The 23244-nt window shown below is 52.6% G+C and overlaps 1 protein-coding gene across 1 annotated transcript in view; it reads right to left on the bottom strand.

Annotated features, from left to right (window-relative positions):
* GALNT2 (polypeptide N-acetylgalactosaminyltransferase 2) overlaps positions 1-23244 on the bottom strand; it is a 197530-nt gene that overhangs the window by 9454 nt on the left and 164832 nt on the right. Inside the window, exons 4-13 of the mRNA XM_002717390.6 lie at positions 21815-21913; positions 21556-21623; positions 21253-21318; positions 14103-14224; positions 12184-12271; positions 9417-9504; positions 8223-8326; positions 6605-6731; positions 2171-2263; positions 1862-1945 (exon numbers count right to left, since the gene is read on the bottom strand). Of these exons, the coding sequence (XP_002717436.2) occupies positions 1862-1945; positions 2171-2263; positions 6605-6731; positions 8223-8326; positions 9417-9504; positions 12184-12271; positions 14103-14224; positions 21253-21318; positions 21556-21623; positions 21815-21913 (939 nt within the window). The remainder of the gene's footprint in view (positions 1-1861; positions 1946-2170; positions 2264-6604; positions 6732-8222; positions 8327-9416; positions 9505-12183; positions 12272-14102; positions 14225-21252; positions 21319-21555; positions 21624-21814; positions 21914-23244) is intronic.

Here is a 23244-nt window from a genome sequence, read left to right as displayed (position 1 = left end):
CCCGCCCACCTGTCCACTTGCTTGGTGACTCCACCCCAGGCGGCAGGAGGGCACGGAGCTCCTCCCTGCCACTGCAGGCTGCCTCGGCGACACGGCACGTCTGCGAGTCTCAGGGTTGCTAACTCTGAAGACTACACTGGAGCCACGCAGGCTTCGTGTTCTCTACCAGGGACATTTTTTTGGCAAGGAACAGCCCATTAACTCTTCAGTGCTAGTCGGATGGAAGTCATTCACAGCCATGGAGAAAATCAGGGTGGGCGGCCCCTGTCTCCTGGGATGTTCCGCTCTGTTCAGGGGAAGCTGTGAGTGACCTGCTACAAAGAGAGCGTCAGTGCCAGCACCAGAGCGGGGACAGCAACCGGCTTTGAGTGAGACCTGCTCCCGAGCTCCAACCCTCGCCACGTTCCCGCGTGTGTGCTCATTTGGGTAGGACCTGCTCTAGGCCTCTTCTGTCTGGCACTGAGCAAGCAGGTGTGTGCTCCATAAAGCAACCCCCCACAGAGTGACAAGCCCGGTACGTGGCCTCCAAGAAGCGCAAAGCCGCTGCACCAGGTGCCTCCCAGGTGGTCCTGGGTGGGTGCAGGGCGTGAGGCCACCCCCACTCGGAGTTTTCACCGTCACTCCCACACACCAGGGCGCAGGTGATCATGACAGCCAAAACAGAGGGGGGCCCGGTGGGGTTAAAATCTACTGCTGAGAAGCCCTTCCAGGTGTGTGGGGCTGGGGTGACAGGGCTTGGTCCTGGCCACAAGCACTGTTCCTAATCCCTGGGGAGAGCCGTCCTCCATGGAGGGGACCCGAGGGAGAGGACAGGCTGTCCGCTGCCCTGTCCTGGGGGATGTGGGCTGCCCGCCGGCTCATCTATCATTTTGAAAGCACGGCAAACGGTTCCCAGGAGACGCAGGTAGATGCATCTCCACCTCTCAAACAACCGTCGGCGACGGCGGCCACTCCTGCGCTCACAGCGCCCCTGCTAGAGATGGGGCAGTCACTTTAAGTGCCCTGGGACTGTGGAGGGTAAGAAATGTGCTGCATTAAGGCAGAGCCTGTCTGAGGGCCCCTTGAATAAGCTGGAGCTTTGCTGGCTCCCACAAATGAGCAGCTTTGTGAGTCTTCAGCTGGGGTGATGGGGTTCCGCAGGATGGGGCGGGGCTCACATTTGCTTACAGCCCAGGCCTGGGGCAGAACTAAAGCTCCGGGGAGGGCTTCCGCCATCATCAATCCCTGGGCCGGAGGGAAGCAGGCAGGGCGCCGGTGCTAGAGCTAGCCAGGGAAGAGGCACCGAGGTGGCATCCCTGGGCCCGGAGCCCCGCTGGTTCACAGGCAGTACAGCGGTGCTCTGAACGTGGAGGCGGTGGGAGCAGTGGGGCTGCTTTACCTTCTGTCTCTTGCTGTCCCACCCTCCCCCCCCAACCCAGGGCCCCAAGCCTGCAGCCTCCTGAGGCTATAAACACACAGAAGGCGGGAGGGGGCCCCCGGGCGAGGACCCCTGGCCTGCAGAGACAGAGGCAGGTGGCAGGGAGCGCTCCTCTGGCACCGGCAGAGCCTGTGATGCAGTCGTCCCCTGGGTCCCCTGGCTTGACCTCTTACTGGTGGGGAACGACCTAAAGTGAGATAACACCGTGGGGTTGCTTCCTGGGTGATGAAGGCCGGAAGGGGAACGGCAGGAGAGGGGGCAGGACGGTCCCAGAGAGGCCGGGGGACGGCCATGGGCCAAGGAGGGGAGCTCTCGCTGAGAGTCCTGGCTCCAGGCCTGCCTCCGAGGCTCGACCTTCATCTCCCCTCTCCCTGCCTCCGCAGTCCCTCTGATCTTTGCTTCTGAGCTCTTACAAAGCAAAACTCTGGGTCCCTGGGCGCTTACCTTAATTCCGGATAGACGTTTTCAAGGTACCACTTGAAAGGCTTGCAGCTGAGTTTCTTCCGAAGCTCCAGTCTGCTCTGAATACTGGGGAGGGGAGGGGTGGTGGTGAGGCCTTTACAAATCGTATGAACAGATAGGCTCTCCACCCCAAATCTGAAAACCCACGATGCAAACGGGGCCGGGGCAGGTCGGGTAGTACCCGCTGTCCCGGCACGGGGCCCGGCGCCCCCTCCCAGCCTTGCACAGGGGCTCTGGCTGACACCCCACCAGCCGTGTTCTGCTCTGGCCACGGGGCCCCAGGGCACTTACTTCCCGTAAGGAACATTTCTGGCGGAAGGCACGGCTGCGTAATAGAAATTTTTGTATTCGTCCATCCAGACCTCTGCCGCCCGGCGGGTGTTGCTACAGACAAAACAGAATCTTGAGGTGTGAGCTGCTTTTTGACAGCGTCACTGTGCACTTGTCTGCTCAGAGTACGACCAAGGGAGGCACCTGCAGGTGCACGGGGCAGCGAGAGCCACTGCCCCCCTCCCCGCCCCAGTTTCTGGGTGCCTGCAGGACTGCTTTCTCACCTTTCATTGCACAGAGCCTATCAAAAAGCAGAAGTCAAAGGCAGTGTCACAGTACCGACTGGTACTTTTAGTTTTGCTTTGTTTTTAAAGATTTATTTAACTATTTGAAAGGCAGAGTTACAGAGAGAGGGAGAGACAGAGAGAGACAGAGATTTTTCATCTGCTGGTTCACTTCCCAAATGGCCACAACAACCGAAGCTGGGCTGGTGAGAAGCCAGAAGCTTCCTCTGAATCTCCCAGATGGGTGCAGGGGCCCAGGCATTTGGGCCGTCCTCAGCTGCTTTCCCAGGCACGTTAGCAGGGAGCTGGATCTGAAGCGCAGCAGCCGGGACTCTAAGCGGGGCCCACATGGGATGCCAGCGTGCAGACTTTATCTGCTACGCCACAGCGTTGGCCCCCAGGTGGTGTTTTAAAGAACAGCTTGCCTTGTACCACGCAGGAGGACAAAAGAGAGTCGCCTGGGGACAATTCAAATTACGCATCCACAGAAGGCCAGTCTTGGTCTCTCTGGCCTCTCTAGGGCCATGGCGCTACCACCACCAGGCAGCTCTGGGGGAAGTTAAGATGAGATGAGAGCTGCTGTTCAAATTGCGTTGTCTTCTGCAGCCCTGAGCTGAGAGCCTAGGGACAGTGGCACGAGGGGCTGGGAGCGTCACGGCCATGCCTGGGGTTCCTACGGCTTGAGGGCACAGGCAAAGCGGGGGTTTCCTAGGAGGGAGCGGAGCCACATCCCTAACTCACACACTCACGGAGGGATCCCCGAGCCACGATGAACAGGGCCCTGGGACACATCAGTGTTGAAGGTCGGACAAACATGAAAGGCTACCGAGCTGGGTAGCCGTCAGCAGCATACCCTGCCAATGGTTCTTTTTAAAGCGTCCGGGAAGCAGCGTTAACACAGCGACCCTCTTTGCTCTCCTGTCCTGAACCCACTTCTGAGGAAGGCGTACGGTGAACCCTCACGTGGGACATGCTGTTCTTGCACAATAAATACGCTGGGGAGGCGACGTGCCCTCTGCTCTCCCAGCAGCACCCTTGAATGGCGAGCCCTTCAAATGATCGGAGCTAGACCAATGAACGTGATTTCTGTGAGAGGCCGCTATCTTTCCTATAAAGTGACGTGTGCATCTTCTTCCTCTTACTGAAGTGGGCCATGGACGGTCAGAACGCCACTGAGGAGACAGGCAAGACAATACGCATGCACGGATGCTCTGACCCAGCAGTTTCACTTCCAGAAATTTACCTCAAGGAAATAATCCACCGGGAGTGAAAATATATGTGAAAATATGCTCACTTCAGCACTGTTCATAATGGCAAAAAAAAAAAAAAAAAAAAAAAATCAGAAATCAGAAACACATGTGGCCAAACACACAGGGAAGTGATCAAATAAATGAGCGTCAGGTGAGCTCTGTGGTCACAAAAACTGCAGGTGTACGTCTTACAACGTCCTTGACTCAATGTTGGATGAAAAACAGACAGACTACAGGCCAACACAGAGTGGATACGTGGTGGGGGAGGGAGGGGACAGAGCAAGGGAGCGAGGGAGAGAGACTGAGAGGCTGAGACATCAGATTACAAAAGTACCAGGGCACAATGTGGTTTAACCATGAGACCAGTAATTTCTTGCTTTCTCTCTATGAGAAAACACATAAATATAACCATGAGTACTGGGAGTGCTGGGGACACTGGTTCTCAAGGGTTATTTCTCAGGAGAGCCATTCCATACTCCGAGAGGCACCCTGGGGTCTTGCTGAGTGACCCTGCCTTAACCTGTGCTCTCCCGAGGTGTGACTACAGCCCTCTGGCACGGGCTTTCTCCAGCAGGAGGATGCTGGATTCGGTTCAAGGACGCTGCTCCAGGTCCCTTGCAGCCCTAACAGTTTAAAGGTTTTGTGAATTCTAGCCACACAGTGTTTTGCAATTGCTTAAGTCCTTCAATGATTAAGTCATTTCTTAATTAATCACTAAATGCAAAACAACCTATTCTGTCTACTGACTAGAGAAAGATGATCAAGGCAGCCTCAAAGCACGAGCTTCATGTGCTACTTAGTGCTGGTTTCGCTTGTTCATTCACTGGGGTATTAACTCGACACCTATTATACCGCAGTCTTCTTGATGTGACAAATACAGGAACACCTGGGATGCAGCAGGTAATGGCTCAAGTACTGGGGTCCAGCCCATCCATGTGGGAGACTCAGATGGAGTTACTGGATCCTGGCTTTGGCCAGGCCCCGCAATGACTGTTGTGGGCATTTGGGGGAGTGAACCAGGGGATGGAAGAGATCACTCTTTCTGTCTCTCCCTCTCCCTGTCATTCTGCCTTTCAAATAAATCAATCAATACATGAAAAAGATAAGTTAGTAATCATCCCCATTCTCCACCCCAAAGCTTTCCCATTTGAGGAGGGCACCCCATCAGCACCTGTGTGACAAACACCTGGGTGTGACCCTTAATTCCTTGTTCCACCTCCCTGGTCTCTGCCATCCATGAGTAATCACAGGGATGGGTGCTGGTCCCAACTCTGTTGTCATATACCTGCTCCAGGAGCCCCCTCTGTGGCCTGGGCTACCGTAACAGGGCTCAGAGGCCCCCTGGTAGAACAGGCATAGGCACCACTGCTTTATCATGGTGTCTTCTCCTAGCACCTCCGCCCAGCAGGACCTTTCTGAGGCTTTAAGCAGAGAAGTCAGGCCCCTGTTTAAAACCCCCAATGGCTTCCCTGTGCCATCAAACAACATCCAAGGTTTCCCAAGACCTCAGGGGTGCAGCCTCAGGCCTGCCTAACTCTTCCCACACCTGCCCACTGTCCCCTCGTTCCCTGGGCTCCTGTCACCTTGGCTTCCTTGTAGTCCTGGGGTGTGGACGTGCCAACCTGCCCCTTGTGTCAGCAGCCTGGACCTGCCTATGCTGCAGGGACCCTCACTACTGCCAGGTCTAAGCTCTCACACCTGCTCCTCGGCCCCTCCACGAGCTCGCGCCCCTGCCTGTCCAGGTCTACGCACTTTCTTCCTCACAGCCTGCGGTAGGTCAGTCTTTGAAACCATGTCCTTTGCTGTGTGTTTCACTGTTGACCCCTGGGAAAAGGGAACCTCCCCAAGGTCGGACTTGTACACTGTTCTATCTTTAGCAACCAAAAGAATTCCCTAGGAAAAAAATCTGATGTGATGGAATGGCCATCTGCGATTCTTCTCCAGAAAGTTCGTCGCGTTTTCGAAAACCTGCCTATGTTCTATCATGAATTCTATCCACACGTCACGGTCTCTCTGGGTATGACTTGATTTTAATATCTGCCATAGTTTGAGAGCTGAAACTCAGGCTGAAATGCAGCGGCTGTGATAACAAACTGCCAGTGTTAGGAGGTGGTTAGGCGTGCGGGCCCCGCTCTCAAAGGTGGAGCGGGTACCACGGAGAAGGGCAGGCTGGCTGCCGCTTGTCCTCTCTCACCCTTTCCGCCCTGAGGTGCAGCAGGGTGGCCTTCGTCAGGTGCCCGCACCTCCACACTGCACGTTCCAGTCTCCAGAGCTGTGTACGCTTCTGTTCCTTCTAAATCACCCACTCCGTGGTATACTGCTCCAACAGTCCAAGGCTATATAATCTTTAACTGTGCCTTGGGTAGTAAATACATAAACTGTTCTTCCCTTGGGATGGCTTATGGTGCCGTGGGTTAAGCCACAACCTGTGATGCCACCATCCCATTCTGGAGGGCCAGGTTGTGTCCTCGCTGCTCCGGTTCCAATCCAGCTCCTTGCTAATGCACTTGGGGAGGCAGCAGAAGATGGCCCAGGGCTAGGGCCCCTGCCACCTATGTGGGAGAGCAGCCTAGCCCAGCCCAGTCTGTTGCAGCCATCTGGGGAGTGAACCAGTGGATGGAAGATCCGCAGATGGAACAGAGCTGCCCCCCAAATGCTCTGGAACTGCCCCCTCCCATCAGTCTCCCCAACCCCAGCCTTGGCTGCTACTGCTCACTGTCACTAGAGACTCACCGCAGTGCCCTGGAGAGGGGCCCGTACGACCGCGTCAACAGCCTGCTCCCCTTAACTGTGAGTGCAATCTGTTGTACGAACACAGCACTCCTGTTAAAGGACACCTGTTCCCACACGGCCTGAGGTCCAGGCCTGTCTCAGAGGCAGGCAGTCGCGTCCCGGTCCCTGCTCACCCCTTCACTACTCACCGCGCGAAGACGGTGCCGCTGCCGCCCGGGAACGTGTAGGGGTGCTGCTTCCGGAACACGTGTCCCACGCGGCTGCACGGGATGATCTCCAGGCTGCCACCGCACTGCCACACGCGGAACGAGATCTCTGGGATGGTGGAGGAGACACAGGTGACCCAGAGAGTCGGGGGGCAGCTCTGCACCGGCCCGTGGGGACCTGCTAAGGGACTGGCTCCTTCCAGGGTATGGTCCAGAGCTGTCCACAGGGGGCATATCCGGCACACCTTGGATCTTCAGGGTAATGCAGAACTCTCTCCCGGGGGTTAAAAATTCCAAGGCCTTTCCTGTCCAAATGCCTTCTTCAACCCAAACCCTGCCTAGAGGGCAGTGCGTCACCAAAAGCCCTTAAAGAGTGCCGTGACACAGCCTAAAGCAGCTTCCAGGCAAAGGGCCTCTGGAGCAGAGACACCACCTCTGACTGTGACACCTTAGAATAATGGAGAAAGTCGGGGCTGGCGCTGTGGTGCAGTGAGTTAAGCCCCAGCCTGCAGCGCTGACTTCCCATATGAGCGCTGGTTCAAGTCCCGGCTACTGCACTTCCGATCCAGCTCTCTGCTATGGCCTGGGAAAGCAGTAGAAGATGGCCCAAGTCCTTGGGTCCCTGCACCCATGTGGGAGTCCCAGAAGAAGCTCCTGGCTCCTGGCTTCAGATGAGCTCAGCTCTGGCCGTTGCGGTCATTTGGGGATTGAACCAGTGAAATGGAAGACCTCTTTCTGTAACTCTTTCAAATAAATAAAATAATTCTCTCTCTAAAAAAAAAAAAAAGAAGAAGAAGAAGAAGAAGAAGAAGAAGAATGGACAAAGTAACAGGTGGCCCAGTCTTTGATTTGAGACAAAATAAAAAAATGACCATGGCCTCTGTTGTAAGTAAAAAGTTCTCAGAATGACAAGGGGCCTCAGTTTCCCCCCTGTCCCCCCGGGATTCCCTCCCCCAAGGATAAAAGCCATTGAACATCGTTCAACAGACAGGAGGGGCGGCTCAGGACCCGAAAGTCAAGGCTTCCCGAGAAACAAGCCAAAAGAAATCACGAGCCCTGAAAAAAACGAACCAAGCAGACAAAATACGAGCGTCCTCCTGTCTTTCACGCAGTGAAAAGGAGGGAGCTACCTTTGTAGACTACAGTCTGTAACATTTCATTGCTCCTAAACCTGGGTAGAAATGAGGTCCATGGTTATTAAAAAAGAAATTAGGCCACATTAGAGCCATTCATGAAAATCATCACGAAGGGGTTAATTGCCAAGGCCTCCTCCACCCAGTCTGACTTCCCAGATTACAATACAGTCCACCCCCAGCCTCCAACAGCTCACTCTCGCTCTGCCTGGCTGGAGGCACCAGGGTTGTTTCCCTCATCCCTGCAGGTCTGCATTCCAAATCCCTGGATCCTCGGCCTCTCCCTTTAAGGACTTTCTCTGTCTTCTGGCATGCTGTGTGCTAACAAACAGGCACACGTTCTGTGACTGACGCAAGGCGCTCCCAGGAGTGTGTGGGTGCTGTGTGCACACACGGAGGTCTTCTAAAGTTCTCCTCCCCACGCACCCTGCCCTGCCCTAGCTGCCCGCCACGAGCGGGATACGTACCCAGGTTCTCTCCACCCCACACGTCCATCATCATGTCGTACTTCCCCAGCTCCTCGAAGTAGAACTTGTCCATCACGAACAGCCCACCGGCGATCATGGGCGTTCTGGAGAGGCAGGAAGAGAGGGGGAAGAGATGGTCGCACCCTTCGCCAAAGCCAAGCCCCAGCTGACCTCCAGGACGCTGCACATGGCCTTGTTCCGGGCCCTGAGCCCTGGGTGCCTCTGTCTGCCTCACTATTTCTGCCTTCAGTGTCTCCCCCTGGCTTTGCCTGAGCTGTCCCACAGTGCCCGGGGCTGGCCTGAACCTCCCCTGGGAGGGCCTCACTGTGGCCGCTGGGACCTCTTGCTGACTCTGGGACTCTGCCTTTTTATGTCTCAGTCCCCTTATAGGGTAATTAAAGAAACTACCAAAAATCACACTCACACACACACGGCTCCTAGCACACTCAGGAGGTGCTTGGAAGCATCAGTTCCAATAGTCACTGTCACGGGTCGGCCTTCTCCTCCCTAAGGGGGGACCCGGCCCTGGGCAGGAGTGCACCCTGGAGCGTTTCTGAGCCCCCGGCTTGGTTCCCAGGGCAGATACTACGAGAATTGAGTGGGGAGTGCTGGTGGCTCTAAGCGGTGAAGTGCCATCCAATGTCTTTCAGGGTTTGGTGCTTGGCAGGAGCCATCTGCGTGAACTGGGTGTCCCCCGTGCCCTCCCAGCCTGAGAAGGCGATCCCAACTCCCAGCCAGGATCCCCTGTGCAGCCTGAAAGTCTCGGAGCACACGGGAGCTCGTCTGTGGGCCCACGGGGAGTTGACACCTGCCTGGGGGTTGGGGGAGTGACCAGGAAGGGGAGGCGGCAGCAGGACCCACGCTGGCCCACTCTCCCCTCTTCCAGGAAGTCCCTGAGATCAACCTGGAGCCCCTATTCTGCTACAGGAACCATACATCAAACAAGAAGGGACATACAGAACTGGCAGATTTGCCTCATAAATATCCACCAGACTTCACCTGGGAAAAAGATACCTCAGCGGACATTATTCTATGATCTGGTGCACAGGTACCTGCCCTTGAGCTAAGATGACAGAAGATGGCAGGGCAGGAGGTGAAGGGCCTGGCTAGGTCTCCAGGTAACACAGGCCCTGCAGCAGGGCCAGAGGCAGCTCTCACCTGCAAGGGGCTCCCCAGGGGCCGGCCAGCACTTACTTTATGGGGGCAACGGGGTTTCCTTGCCGGGACCTTCTCTGTTCAGGTGTCATGTAATCCCACTTGAACACCAAGTTCCAATCAAAACCTGCCGGCCGGGAAGAGAAAGCAGGGTGCTGACAAGGGGCTGGCTCCTGCCACCCAGCCCGCCCCAGTGGAAAACATTTGGCGTCTGGATGAGGCTGATTGAAAACCAAAATGAAGCAAAAAGATGGAGAGGATATGAAGGAGACAGTCAGCACCTGAGTGGTGGTGTTGGGGGAGAGAGGTGGGTGGGTAAGGCGTCCATTAAAATCTTCGCCCTGCCAGCCCCCAGAAAGAAAATCAGGGTGGGCCTTTTCTGATATCCAGGTGTAGAAGCAAAAATGTAGCATGCACAGAGCGCCGGGGTGTGTGCTGGAGCACCACTGCACATCCAAGGGCTCTAAGAAGGCAGAGGAAAGAGTGACCAAGAAGACCGCTGGCCACCTCCTCCAGTGCTGCCCTGCAATGGGAATGCAGCAGAGGGCACAGGGGTCATGGGTTCCCTGGGTCGGCAAACTTGATCTTGGCAGTCTCTCTCACTTGCACGAGAAATTGTCTTTGTGGCAAGAACAGGGTGGGGACAAGGAAGACATGTGAAAACTCTCAGATGAAAACGAGCGGGGGGGAGTCGCCAAACTGGACAAACAAAAATTTGGCACCTGCCCTGTTTCAGTTTTAGGGCCCACAGACCACTCAGGGTCTGGACCCAGACTTGGTTTCGGGCGTTTGCAGGGCCCCAGCAGTAGGGTCTCCTCTGTGCTTCCCAGAGAACCGGCAGCACTCGGAGCTCCACCTGCTACGGCTCTCCAAGCACATCCAGAGACCCCCTTTCTCAGGGAGCTTGTGGCTCCAGCCACTGCACTTCCAGCCAAACCTAATCACTCCAGGCCACCTACCTTTCAGCCCTGCGCCAGCAGGTTAAGCTCTCTGCCAGCCGGCGTTTTGTCAACAGGGCTCTCGCAAGGCCACGTTTGATTTCTCATCTGCGTGCTCGGAATTCAGGGTTCGTCTGCCCTGGTGGCCTCCGTGCCGAGGGCTCCTGGGCCAGCTCAGCAAGCCTGACCAGAGGCTTTGGGACACAAAGATCTCTCAGCTGTCTCTCAACAGGGTAGGGGGCAGGCTCAGCAAGAGGGCACTGACAGCAACACACAGAAGGGAGTCGTCGCAGGCCCTCCCCAGCGTCTCCTTAGGCAGACAAATGCAAATCTGCCCCAAATGCACCGTGTGCAAACCAGAAAAAGTCGCGTCCTGGCCGTTTCTCTAACGGAGACTATGAATAATCAGCATGCCATTACCTTTTACTTTTTACGTCTGTGATTCTTATTACGTGTCCTATGAATCTGGACCAAACGGACAAGCTGTATTAGATTAAAAGTCCACTAGGCACGTCATCCCTGATTTTTTCTCACGATGCTCTACCAGTGATTCTGGCCCCATTCTTCAGACCCAGCAGAAGGCTTGCAACCGCTCTCCAAGTGCCCCACTGTCCTTGTACCTGCTCGGACCTGGGCAGCTACGCTGGGAGAAGCACAGGCCCTGAGATCTCAGCTCCTCTAAGTACTTGGGAGAAAGAGCTGCCTTGAACATGCAAGCCCTCTGGTATCTATGGGGTCTGTCCTTAAATTTTAAAGCCCAAACACTCTACTTCTTACCCTAGGCTATCAATCGGTCCTGAGGTCTATCTTTCCCAACTTCAATACAGCACCCCCATCCCCCCAAGCACGCCACCCTCTTGGTGTCCCTGGGAAGAGGGCTGCTTGGTCACATCCAATTGCAGCAAATGCCAATGCAGTGCTGTCTTCATGCGGGCTACCTGAGTCCCTCTACAAGCCTCAGTGGCTTGCAGGGTTATTGTACCATTTCTCAGGTGGAAAAACTGAGGAGCAGAGGAAAACAGCCCACCCACAATGACAAGGCCTGTAAGAGGCAGGTGGGGCCGAATCCCGTCTCACAAAGCAGTCCTAGCATCCTGGTTTCTCAGTAGGGGCCTGATGTTTTTTCTACCGAGGGGGCACTGTGGTGCAGTGGATCATGCTGCTGCCTGGGATGCCTGCACCCTACATCGGAGTGCAGATCTGAGTCCCAACTCTTGCCTTTGATATTTAAAGGGAGCCTCATGGCCTACATGCGCATGGTGGGGTCTGCAGCTGGCCACAGGCTGAGGGACAGTCACCAAGGTGGACATACACAGCCCACACAGGCCAAGGCTGTTTGGGGCCTGTGATACTTTTGATGAAGCGGCAGGGGCACTTTGTACAAATGGCTCCCGGGGCTCTGCAGGTGGCGAGTGTGCAGGGTCACACATGGAGGCCGTGAGGACCCAGAGTCGTTCAAACACGAGGTGGCCCAGGGTCACGGCACACGCAAGGGGCAGGAACCACAGGGCTGGGTGGTGATGGGGAGCTGGCACCGCACCTGGTCTCCCTCTGGGGGCGTGAGGCTCACGCAGAGGGCTGGGGAGAGAGGAGCCACAGGCAGGCTCCAGCCCTCCCGCTCCGCGAAGCCTCAGCTCTGCGGGGCAGAGGTGCAATGGGAGAACAAGGAGATAGGGTGCAACAGAACAGGCAGCTCTGTAGGGAAGCCCTGCTGTTTCTCGGTCTCCTTGCGAAGCCCAACTTGCTAAGCACACACACGCTCTGCACTGGGAGCACGCTCACTGTGGTGGAAGCTCTGCCGTCACCCCGCTCCTGCACTGGGAGGGAGACCGCACGCGCTGGGCAGGTGCACGGCGACGGACACCTACCGCCCTTCAGGTCGGCAGACGCCCCCACGTACTGGAAGTTGTCCATGTTAATGACGTCGATGATGGGAGACACGACCCGAGTCCTGTCCTGCAATGTGGATGCAGACGAGGTGAGAATGAGCAACCCCATCCGAGGCGTTCCCGCGAGGCAGTCACGACGGGGCACACCCTCAGCGCCATCACCCTGCGCCAGGGCGGGTGCCCACCTCCCCATTTCACAGATTTCACCCCTACACAGGCGGAGCTCGGCTGTTATCAGGCTGTGAGCTGTAGTCAGCCTTAGGAGTAGGCCCACGGCTAAAACAGCCACACGACAAGATCAGGAATGTACTTCTATGGCGAAATGTGGAGAGTGTGTGTGTGTGTGTGTGAGAGAGAGAGAGAGAGACAGACAGACAGACAGACAGTCAGTATTATTGCAGAAGGTAAACCAAATCAACCAGAGAATTCCAGATTCTAAATCTGCCTTAGCTGTGATTCTCCCAAGAAGGGATCTCCCCCTGCGATGGAGCCATGTCTCTGTGCTACCCCATTATCATCTCGTAAGTTTCTGAACAGGCTTCTGGGACCTCTTTAAATCTGAATGACTGATGCAGGTGAGAGACACTGCAACTCTGCCTCGTGCTGACAGTCAACAAAGAGCGACTGCTTTCCTGCAGCCATTCACAGAACCCCTGTTAGCCAGAAGAAAGGAAAACAACTCAGCAGCGCAATCAGCAGCGCTAAGAACACAATACCTCAAGGAGCACACCAAGAGAACATCATCAAGTGCCAGCGCCTCTTAGGTGGCCATTACAGGAAAAAGCCAGGAGGATGAAATCCGCCTGGCCTGGCCCACCCTGGCCTGGTGCTGGAGTCAAGTACACTTTACTTCTCTTTTTGATAGGATTTGGATGAGTGAGGATTAACAGGCTCAGCCCCAGTGCTCCCTGGTTTAGGGGCGGCGTGTGAAGCTGCTCTGAGCACAGGAACGTGGGTTCTGCTTTCCTGGTGGAGGGAGAGGTGGCGGTGGTGGGAGGGATGGGTGCCAAGAGGGGTCCTTCTCCCATGCAGGTGTGGGGAGGGACGTGGGACAGAGAAACCTGCTCTGGCCGGATGTGTGAGGAAAGTTCGCCGAATCCCACCTGTCAAATGGAGGTGCTACCTGCACTAAAGGGTTCATATCAAAAGCACCTAGCATGGACTTCCAGTTCAGTGAAGAGCGGTGCACAGGAATTCTCGCAATTACTGGCAGCCTGTGGTTATTCAGTATTTCCTGACTCGCTGCCCGCCAGCTACCCCTGCTATGCTGCAGGCGGAAGACGGTGCTCATTTTCCATTTCTGGAGTAGTTTCATTAAGCTTGTTATCTCCCCCAAGGAAACACTTTCTTAGTAGGAAGGAAGCAAAGTCAATAAAACCAGTGGAAGGCACGAGAAATAATCCAAGGCCAAATGTGGCACTGGTGTGATGTTTCCAGAAAGGCAGAGGGTGCAGGAAGTGGAGGCAGGAAGCGGCAGCTGCACCTGGCCACGGTGTGGTCATCACCCTGCATTCTCCCCAGGAACCTGGGGCAGGCTGGGCTGACCCCTCCTCACAGGCCGCGGAGGGGCGGCGCCCACACTCCTCCCCCTCCCCGCCCCGCTCCCCCCTCAGACATGGGCATCAGAAGGCAGGAGTTGGATGCAGAGCTGCAGGCCAAGAAGGCAGAGGCTCCCAGGTGTAACAAAGGGGCTCCCACCCGCCTCCCTCAACTCTGTCTCGCAGCTGCCTGGTGACCGCTCCTCCTCCTCAGAAGACTCCCCCAGCCAACAAGGCGGTCAAAGGAATGCTCAAAGGCATCAAGAAACCCACAGGCAGCTCGCTGCTCCTCAGCCTCCCCCAGGCCCCCGCCCCGCCCCTCCCAGGCACCTCCCACCTGCTGGGCCCGCCGGGCCTCACCTCTGCCACCCTCTCCAGGAGCGGCTCCAGCCAGTGCTCGTTGCACTCACAGTGGCTGTCCAGGAAGGTCAGGACCTTGGCTTGGGCAGCATCGGCCCCGCGGACTCGCGAGCGCATCAGGCCTGCGGGTGTGAGTTGCGAAGTGCGTCAGGGGAGAGACCGCGGCAGGGAGAAGAGCAGGCCCGGCCCGCAGGGCAGCTCACCGCCAGCTTGGCGGGCAGGGTCAACACTGCCCTGAGGTCACCAAGACAGCGCTCTGGGAGGAGCTCTCAAAACAGCAGTTACTCGGGTGACGGGAAGACGGCTTCCTTGGAACGGCTGTCCTCCGAGCAAGGCCTTTGTGGACTGCAGTCTCCCACGTGGCATGCTCAAAGCCACTTTTCTTCTGGCACAGCAACTCTCCTGAATAACTGGGCTCAGGGAGGTGTCCCCCACACATGTCCAGTGCTAATGGTGCTGCCTTTCGTGGTGGCAACATCAGCAAGAGGCCACGAATGTCTGCCTTCTAAGACTCGTCACAGACAAATAATGTACATGGCGAAACCTGGTTGTCTGGCTTTTACGCAAAATTACACTATACTGTCTACATTATAAATATAAACTATGGATCTGTGATCTGTTAATAACACACATTTTCCTTCTGACGCACAGTTTTATTATAAACAGTACACTCATTCGTGGAAACTGTCACCGACGGCTTTGGCTGACTGCTGGGCTATGCGGAGGGAGACAATGTGGCGCCTCACAACCAGTGAGGGCACGTGATTTAAGTTTCTTTGTGCATGGTCAAAACTGATTCTCAACGATTCTTACATAGCTGCATGCTAAGGCAGGGAGAAAATGAAAGATTCCTAATTCTGGTAACAGTAAAGTTGCTTGCTTGCATTGAGCAAACCCTTGCTCTGACAACAATGATAAAATCCAACTAAACTATTAAAACAAAGCAAACAAACAACTCAAAGTGTTGGAGAGAAGCCTGAAGCCCTCAAAAGCTAGAGGGGTTCCAACCTTTGAAACACGAAGATAACATGGAGTGAGAGCTCTCTCTCTATGCTGTTCCCTTAAAGACATTCTCCAATCCCCCGCAATGCAGTCTTCTTTGGTGTGGGGTCAGAGGACAGAGCTTAGGGCTTCTAGAGTGGTTAGAAACTGAAGGAGGGGATCACACAGAGGAAGCAAGCCCCGAATCTGGTGATACCCTTTCCTTAAATCCTTGGCTGACTCCTCACTCTCTAAGGAGTCCACAGAAAGCATCAGTTAGAAGACAAGAAAAGATCAAGATACCAGCTGTTCTCTACTGCACTGGACACAGAGTTTGGAATTTGAGTTCTGCCAAGTTAAAAGGATTTGGTAAACATTTCAGTTCTTCCACAGAAACTCCAAGAGCAATCAGCCTGTCTCAGGAATAGAGAACTTGCCCCGGACATACTCATCATAGCAAAGTACAAAGACAGGTCTACACAACTGCAGAGTCAGTCATCAGCCAGCAATTTAACTGGCCAGTGTAACAAAGACAAGGAGCATAATCCAGCTTCTTAACCACAAATAATCTATATAATGCCCATCATAAAGTAAAAAGTCACTGGGCATGAGAAAAAAACGGAAAATGTGGCCTATAACCAAAACAAAAAGTAAATAAACTCACCCTAAGATGACCCAGATGTGGAATCAGCAGACGAAGATTTAACAGCAGATATTATAACCACGCTAAGAAACTCAAAGAAGTGGTGGTTTTAAAGAGTGAACACAGGGAGAATTAAGAGGCAAATGGCAACCCTAAGATGGAATCAGATGGGTTTTCCAAAGCTGAAAAAATGAAATTATCTGAAATGAAAAATTCACTGACTGATCTTAATAGCAGATTGGAGATGGCAGAAAGACCAGTGAACTTGAAGACTGATCAATAGGAATAAATCTATCTGATGAACAGGGAGAAAAAATATTGAAGAAAAAAAATTTAAGGAGCTGGTGCTGTGGCGCAGCAGGTAAAGCCACTGTGTGCAGCACCGGCAACCCATATGGGTGCCAATTCGAGTCCTGGCTGCTCCACTTCCAATCTGACTCTCTGCTATGGCCTGGGAAAGCAGCAGAAGATGGCCCGAGTCCTTGGGACCCTGCACCTGTGAGAGAGACCCAGAGGAAGCTCCTTGCTCCTGGCTTCAGATTGGCCCAAATCCAGCCATTGCAGCCACTGGGCAGTGAATGAGCAGATAGAAGCGCTCTCTCTCTCTCTCTCTCTCTCCATCTCTCTGCCTCTGCCTCTCTGTAACTCTCTCAAATAAACAAATAAATCTTCAAAAAAAATTTTTTAAGTGTCCTATGGGACAGTATCAAGTGGTAATAATACAGGCACAAATGGAGTCCAAGAATAAGGCTGAAAAAAATACATGAAGAAATAAATGGCCAAAAATTTCCCAAACTTGGTGGAAAATGTCAATCTTACAAACTCAGGGGGATCAACAAATCTGAAACAGGATAAGAATAAGGGAAACTAAGCTTAGGTACATTATAGACAAAACAAAGATGAAGAGAATCTGAGGGCTGGTGCTGTGGCATAGCAGGTTAAATCCCTGGCCTGCAGTGCCGGCATCCCACGTGGGTGCCAATTCAAGTCTCAGCTGCTCCGCTTCCAATTCAGCTCCCTGCTAATGCACCTGGGAAGGCAGCAGAAGACAGCCCAAGTCTTTGGGTCCCTGCACCCACATGGGAGACCAGGAAGAAGCTCTTGGCTCCTGGCATCATATCGGCTCAGCTCCAGCCACTGCGGCCGTTTGGGGAGTGAACTAGCTGATGGAAGATCTCTCTATATATATTCTCTTTCAAATAAATAAAATAAATATATCTTTAAAAAAATAAGAGAATCTGGAAAGCAGCCAGAGAACATGACCTGTAATATACAAGGGAGCACAATATGAATGATGTCTACATCTAGACAGGGAAATCCAAGACAGATACTGGAACGAGCTTTTTTAAAGTGCTGAAAGAAAAAGTAATGGTCAACTCAGACTTCCTCAATAATGAAGGATAAAGAAAAACAGAAGAGCTGAGAACTACTGCTGCCTACAAGACAGTTTTTTTTTTGTTTTGTTTTGTTTTGTTTTGTTTTGACAGGCAGAGTTAGTGAGAGAGAGAGAGAGAGACAGAGAGAAAGGTCTTCCCTCCATTGGTTCACTCTCCAAATGGCCACTACGGCCAATGCTGAGCTGATCCGAAGCCAGGAGCCAGGTGTTTCTTCCTGGTCTCCCATGCAGGTGCAGGGGCCCAAGCACTTGGGCCATCCTCCACTGCCCTCCTGGGCCACAGCAGAGAGCTGGACTGGAAGAGGAGCAACCGGGACTAGAACCTGGTGCCTATATGGGATGCCGGAGCTGCAAGCAGGAGACTAACCAACTGAGCCATGGCCCCGGCCTCTACAAGACAGTTCTAAAGGAAATTGTTTGGGCTAAAGGGAAATGACATTAGATGGAAGCTTGAGTCTATGGAAAGAAGTGAAGAAATTGAGAGTGAACAGTATGAGGGTAAGCTTAACTGTCTTTACACAGTCTTGTCTTAGTTTTTAAACTGATTATCTGAAGCAGAAATTTAACACTGTCTTGTGAGGCCTAAGACATGTAGAAGGCAAATATGATAACAACAGTTCACAGGAGAGGGAACAGAACTGAACTCTTGCAAGGTTCTTACATTTTATGTAATGTAGGATGGCACTGACTCTAAGCAACTCAGCTATAAATTTAGAAAGTACGCTTTGGGGGCTGGCATCCACCACCTGTTACACTGGCATCCAATATTGGGACACTGATTGGAGTCTGCTGCTCTACTTGTGACCCAGCTCCCTGCTAATGCAACTGGGAAGGCAGTGGATGATGGCCCAAGTGCTTGGAACCGTCCTGCCACTTGGGAGACCCAAATGGAACTCCTGGCTCCTGGCTTCAGCCTGGCTCAGCCCTGGCTGTTGTGGCTATTTGGGAAGCAAACCCGCAGCTGGAAGACCTTTCTCTGTCCTTCCTTCTGTCTTTGGTGCTGTGTCTTTCAAGTAAATAAATGAATGAACCTTAAAAAACGTCTGCTGTAATCTCAGCACAACCACTAAAAAATAATAAGTATAGCTAAGAAACGCCAAGAAAGATTAAAATGCAATACTTAAAAAAACTAATCCAAAAGAAGGCAAGAAAAGTAGAGACAGAGAAATAAAAAGGAAAAAGCACACAAGAGGAGACAGCACTGTGGTGCAGCAGATTAAGTCGCCTTTTGCGAGGCCAGCATCCCGTGCCAGAGTGCTGGTTTGAGTCCCAGCTGCTCCACTTCTGATCTAGTTCCCTGCTAATGTGGTTAGGAAGGCAACAGAAAATATCCCGAGTTCTTGGGCCCCTGCCATGCACATGGGAGGCCCAAATGGAGTTCCAGGCTCCTGGCTTCCGTCTCACACAGCCCTGGCTGTTGTGGCCATTTGGGGAGTGAACCGGTAGACAGATGATCTCTGTTTCTCTCTCTTTCTCTCTGCCAAATAAATAAATCTAAGACAACTACATGCGACTAATGTAGAATAAAACAGTAGATCCAAATCTAGCTAGACCAATAATGACATCACATGGAAACAGAATGAACACTCCAATTTAAAAGTAAAGATTGTTATAGTGGTTTTAAAAAAAAGGGGGCAAGATTTGCTATAATCTGTCTATAAGAGACACAGATTTAAAAGGATAGAAACGGATACAAACACAAAGCATAAGAAAACTGGTATAGCTTAATTTATATTGGACAGAGTAGACTTCAAGACATGCATTATTACCAGAGGCAGAGAGGTATTCCATTTTTGAACAGGATAAATTCATCAGGAAGATATAATATTCATAAATGTGTACATACATAGTAGCCTCCAAACATATAGATGAAAAGCTGTCGGTGTAATGGGGAAAAAAAACAAATCCTCCGCCAAGGTTGGAGATGTTAACAATCTTCCTTCAGTAACTGATACAGAGTAGACCAAGAAAGGTTGCTGAGCTCTGAAACAGCTGAATATCACTGACCACTCTGATGTAACATTTATATAGAGACCATGAGGCTGGACCCTGCAGAACTTGTCAAACACAGCTGTAGCCACAGATAGACTGGAAGTCTTGCAGAGTATATTCTCTGAAAATATGGAATTAAGTTAGAAATCAATAACCAAAAGACGAGGCCTGCACTGTGGCATAGCAGATAAAGCTGCCACCTGCAGTGCCGGCATCCCATATAGCTGCCAGTTTGAGTCTTGGCTGCTGCACTTCCAATCCAGCTTTCTGCTATGGGCCTAGGAAAGCACTAGAAAATGGCCCAAGTCCTTGGGCCACTGCACTCGCATGGGAGACCTGCCTGGAGGAAGCTTCTGGCTCCTGGCTTCGGATCAGCCCGGCTCAGGCTGTTGCAGCCATCTGGGGAGTGAACCAGGGGATGGAAGACCTCTCTCTCTCTCTCTCTGCCTCTCTGTAACTCTGCCTTTCAAATAAATAAATAGATCTTAAAAAAAAAATAACCAAAAGACACCTTTAAAAACGCAAATATCTGGAATATAAAAAACATAATCATTGAGTCAAAGAAGAAATCATAAAGGAAACTAGAAAATATGTCAGCACTACTGAGCCTAAGGCTGCCCCTCCACTACTTCAGTGTTGTGTACAACTGACTGCTTCTGTCATCTAGCAGCATCATGAGCACCTATGTGTTACACACATAAGATTGACACACACACGTATACAAGTACAGATGTATGTGTGAGTGTGAACATGTATCCACGTATGCTCTCACTCACACTTCCTCCATAGTCTGGTCCCCCATAACCTTTTCTCTTCTTCCTTCTCAAAACAACGTATCAGTATGAGTTCTTACCCAAATAAACATCCCAATCTCAAGCAATGAGAAGCTGATATCTAGAAGTATTGCCTTGATTTCTAAGCAGGTTAAAGGCCAGCAAATGACTAATCAGGTATAAATTGCCCACACGAAACAGAATTCTCTCTCTTCTCTGTTTCGTCTTCTTCCTCTTGTTTCTTCTTTGGTCTGTACTACCCTGTTCTCTTTTTAGGTGATGGGATGGGATTAAATTCATTAAGTTATTGTATGGGTTGTTTAGGGGGTAAAAACAGTGCAACAAATCACAAGATTTCTGATGCATTCCAGATTTGGAGGACTCAGACGAGTCCACCAACAGGACTCTTGTAGGGGCAAGGCCTACCCTACTCGGCGAATGTCTGGGTTGATGACCTTAGTCGGTTAAAATACAGTGCTGGCTGCGTTGCTCTAACAGGCTCAGTCACCGTGTTGCCTGAGTAGATTCTCGGCTCCAGCTGGACCACCCAGAGGACTAGGAGAGTCTGCACTGATCAAGAAGACAGCCAGCAGGCCCAGGTCAGCGGGGTCATCCTCAAATAGCCTAAGTGGCATAGGTTTCAAAGCTCTGCCATTTCTTTATGTGGAAAGAGTTCTCAGGCTGCAGTGGAGTCCAAATTCCAGCCACGAGGCTCTCTAACAGCACCCGGTGCTCTAGATGTTAATTACACTGTGATTAGAGCTTCCTTTCCAGGCACTCCAAAATCCTACTCTTCCCCCTTTGGCGCTTCTCTTATGACTGCCAACAAAGTAGACTCCACGAGTTCAGCTCTGGCACAAACTAGACTGACAGCCGGTTCAGAGGCTGGCATTTGCAAGATCGCAGAAGCATATAATTGCTGTACTCTCTCTCAGTTTTGGATGGTTCACCTTCATCAGGCTGTCAAACTTGAATCCCAGCTATTTTATCAGATGCCTGGGGCATGGAGTCATTAAACTTCTCATTGCTAAATCTCTGTTTTTGTTCTAAACTCGCGTACTCAAGGGGCTGATACGATTTCTTAGCTTGTAAAATAGAGAGAAGCCAATTTTCTAAATATGTAAATAAAAATGTAATCTGAACTCTTGTCCTAATAGACAATCTCAATTAGTTAAGCATTTAATATCTTTCCTGTGTTTGCTGGGAGAGAGCTCCCCAGTGGTTCTAGTAGACAGAGAGGGACAGTCAAGACGACTAGACAATCAATCGCTCTTTTTCAGTCGAAGCTCTTCTTTATGACTGGACTTGGGAAAAGAAAAATCAGCATTCAACCGTCTTGGTACTGAATTCAGAAGTGAGTCTTACCTTCTCGCCGATCATTTCTAAGAACTCGCACTTTCTCAATTTTTCCCAAGAGAGCCCCGTCCTCAGCTGGGAAGAGAAAAGCTGTTTGAGTCTCCAGTGCACAGAGGGCCCTGTCTCCCAGCACAGCGATCCCCAGCCCTCTAAGGCCTGAACACCTCCTTGGGGGCCCCAAGAGGCGCCTCTTCTTTCTGGCTCCCTGATCCCTGGCCTGTTCGCTCTTCAACGGCACTCCCAACCCTGCGACGGGATGGGAAGGCGGGTGCTGGGAGGCGCCCGGGCGGCTGTGCGGGGCTCAGTACTTACGATCGTTGCTGTAGTCATCCACCAAGATGATTTCTTTTATGAGGTGGGGTGGACTTTTCTTAAGCACACTGAGAAAAGACAAAAAGACGCAGGTTGTGGGAATACAACTTGGAGTAGGGAATGCTTGTAACTTGGCTGGGAGAGTCAGCTGACAGAGTCTGCAGCCCCCTCTGACCACCCCGGCTGGACTGTGCCTGGGACCCAGCTGGGTCCGGCATCCTTGACAGAGAACAGCGCCCATCAGGTGAGCCGGCCTCACCTGACCACCGTCCTCAGCAGAGCCGACCTGGCTTCATTGTGAAACGTGATCACCACGCTGGTGGCCGGCAGGTCTACCCGCCACTGCTTGCGCTGACACCTGCAGGGAGAGAAAGATGGCCCAGACTAGCCTCAGCCGGTTTCACTCTTCGAGAGAACAGGTGCACTGAACTGCCTGGACGGACACACTGTGATTAACTTGTTTTTGCAGTCACTGGCCGGCTCTGAGACGGAGCGCCAGCGGGACAGAAGGAAACGGAAAAACACAATCAGAGCTATGCTTTAAGGAGATGGAAGATTTTGGCAAAGAGTAACATATTGAGAACATCTTTTTCACATGTTTGTAAAAAGCGTGTTTTAAAACAGAGCGATCTCATCTCGATTTGCATGAGATACACCTCGAGAGATGTGCTTTTCCCTGCTCATGGCAGTTACTTCCGTGGGGCAGGACCAACTGTGTGCCGCTGCTCTTTTCTGTTCTACTACAACAAGCAGGTGGTGCTCTGGTGATATCTGGAACCTGGCTCTCATCGAGAATGACGGACCCACTGTCTGCCCCCCCTTACGCTGGGCAGCAGAGACACGCGCCCGTCACCTTGTTGGGCCGTCTCCCAAAGGCCCAAGCGACGGTGGTGCAGGCTGCCAGCGACGGGGACCGGGGCCGTCAGTGCTCTCTTGTCCTTTAAGCAGGACTCAAAGAGCCCTGGGGCTACCCCTGACCGCAGAAATCGACTGAGGGGCCAGGTGCACGGAGTACAGGCAGATTTCAACACCATGCTTCTCAAGTCTGGGCTCTACAGACACAGGACTGGAAGAGCGCTGTGCGGCTACTTTAAAAGCAGGGCTCCTAACAGTGCCGTGGCACCATACACTCAAGTATACAGGAAAAGGCGGGCTCAGGCTCTGTGGAATCCAGCACAAGGCACCCTTGAAGGCAGCGCATGTGGCCCTGAAGAAGTAATGTGCCTGAGACTCCTGGGAGAGCTCGGGGCTGGTGACGGTCCCCAGCGACCGTGAAACCAGAGTTGCTCGATTGGTGGCGCAGTGAACACTAGCCTGGCAAAGGGAAGCGGGCGGCAAGAGCGACTTCGGAGGCTGGGAGGAGGAACAGGCCTTGGCAGTGAGGCAGCAGTGGGGACCTGCTCACGCTGATGATGGGCAGAACGTTCCTGCAGCCCCCGCAGGTGAGCCCACGCCACTGGCGTTGCAGAGTGGAGAAACCTTCCACGCACGAGACCAGTACGTTCAAATACAAAAACAGGCTTTTAGTTCTCAACGCAGTCTACCGTGGCTGCGAATTCTCTGCTCCCAGAACTGTCTTAAACAGGAAACCAGGGGAAAGCTCAGAAGACTTTTGACCGCATCTAAGTGGTTAAGGACTGAAGCGGCTGCTGGACACTGACCAGCGACTCCACCTGAAAGGGACGCAAC

Source organism: Oryctolagus cuniculus, chromosome 13 (genome assembly GCF_051225735.1).
Source record: "Oryctolagus cuniculus isolate XC-2025 breed Fujian yellow rabbit chromosome 13, ASM5122573v1, whole genome shotgun sequence".
Lineage (NCBI taxonomy): Eukaryota > Metazoa > Chordata > Mammalia > Lagomorpha > Leporidae > Oryctolagus > Oryctolagus cuniculus.
The sequence above is the reverse complement of the archived record's forward strand: the minus strand, read 5'-3'. Positions and strand labels throughout refer to the sequence as shown.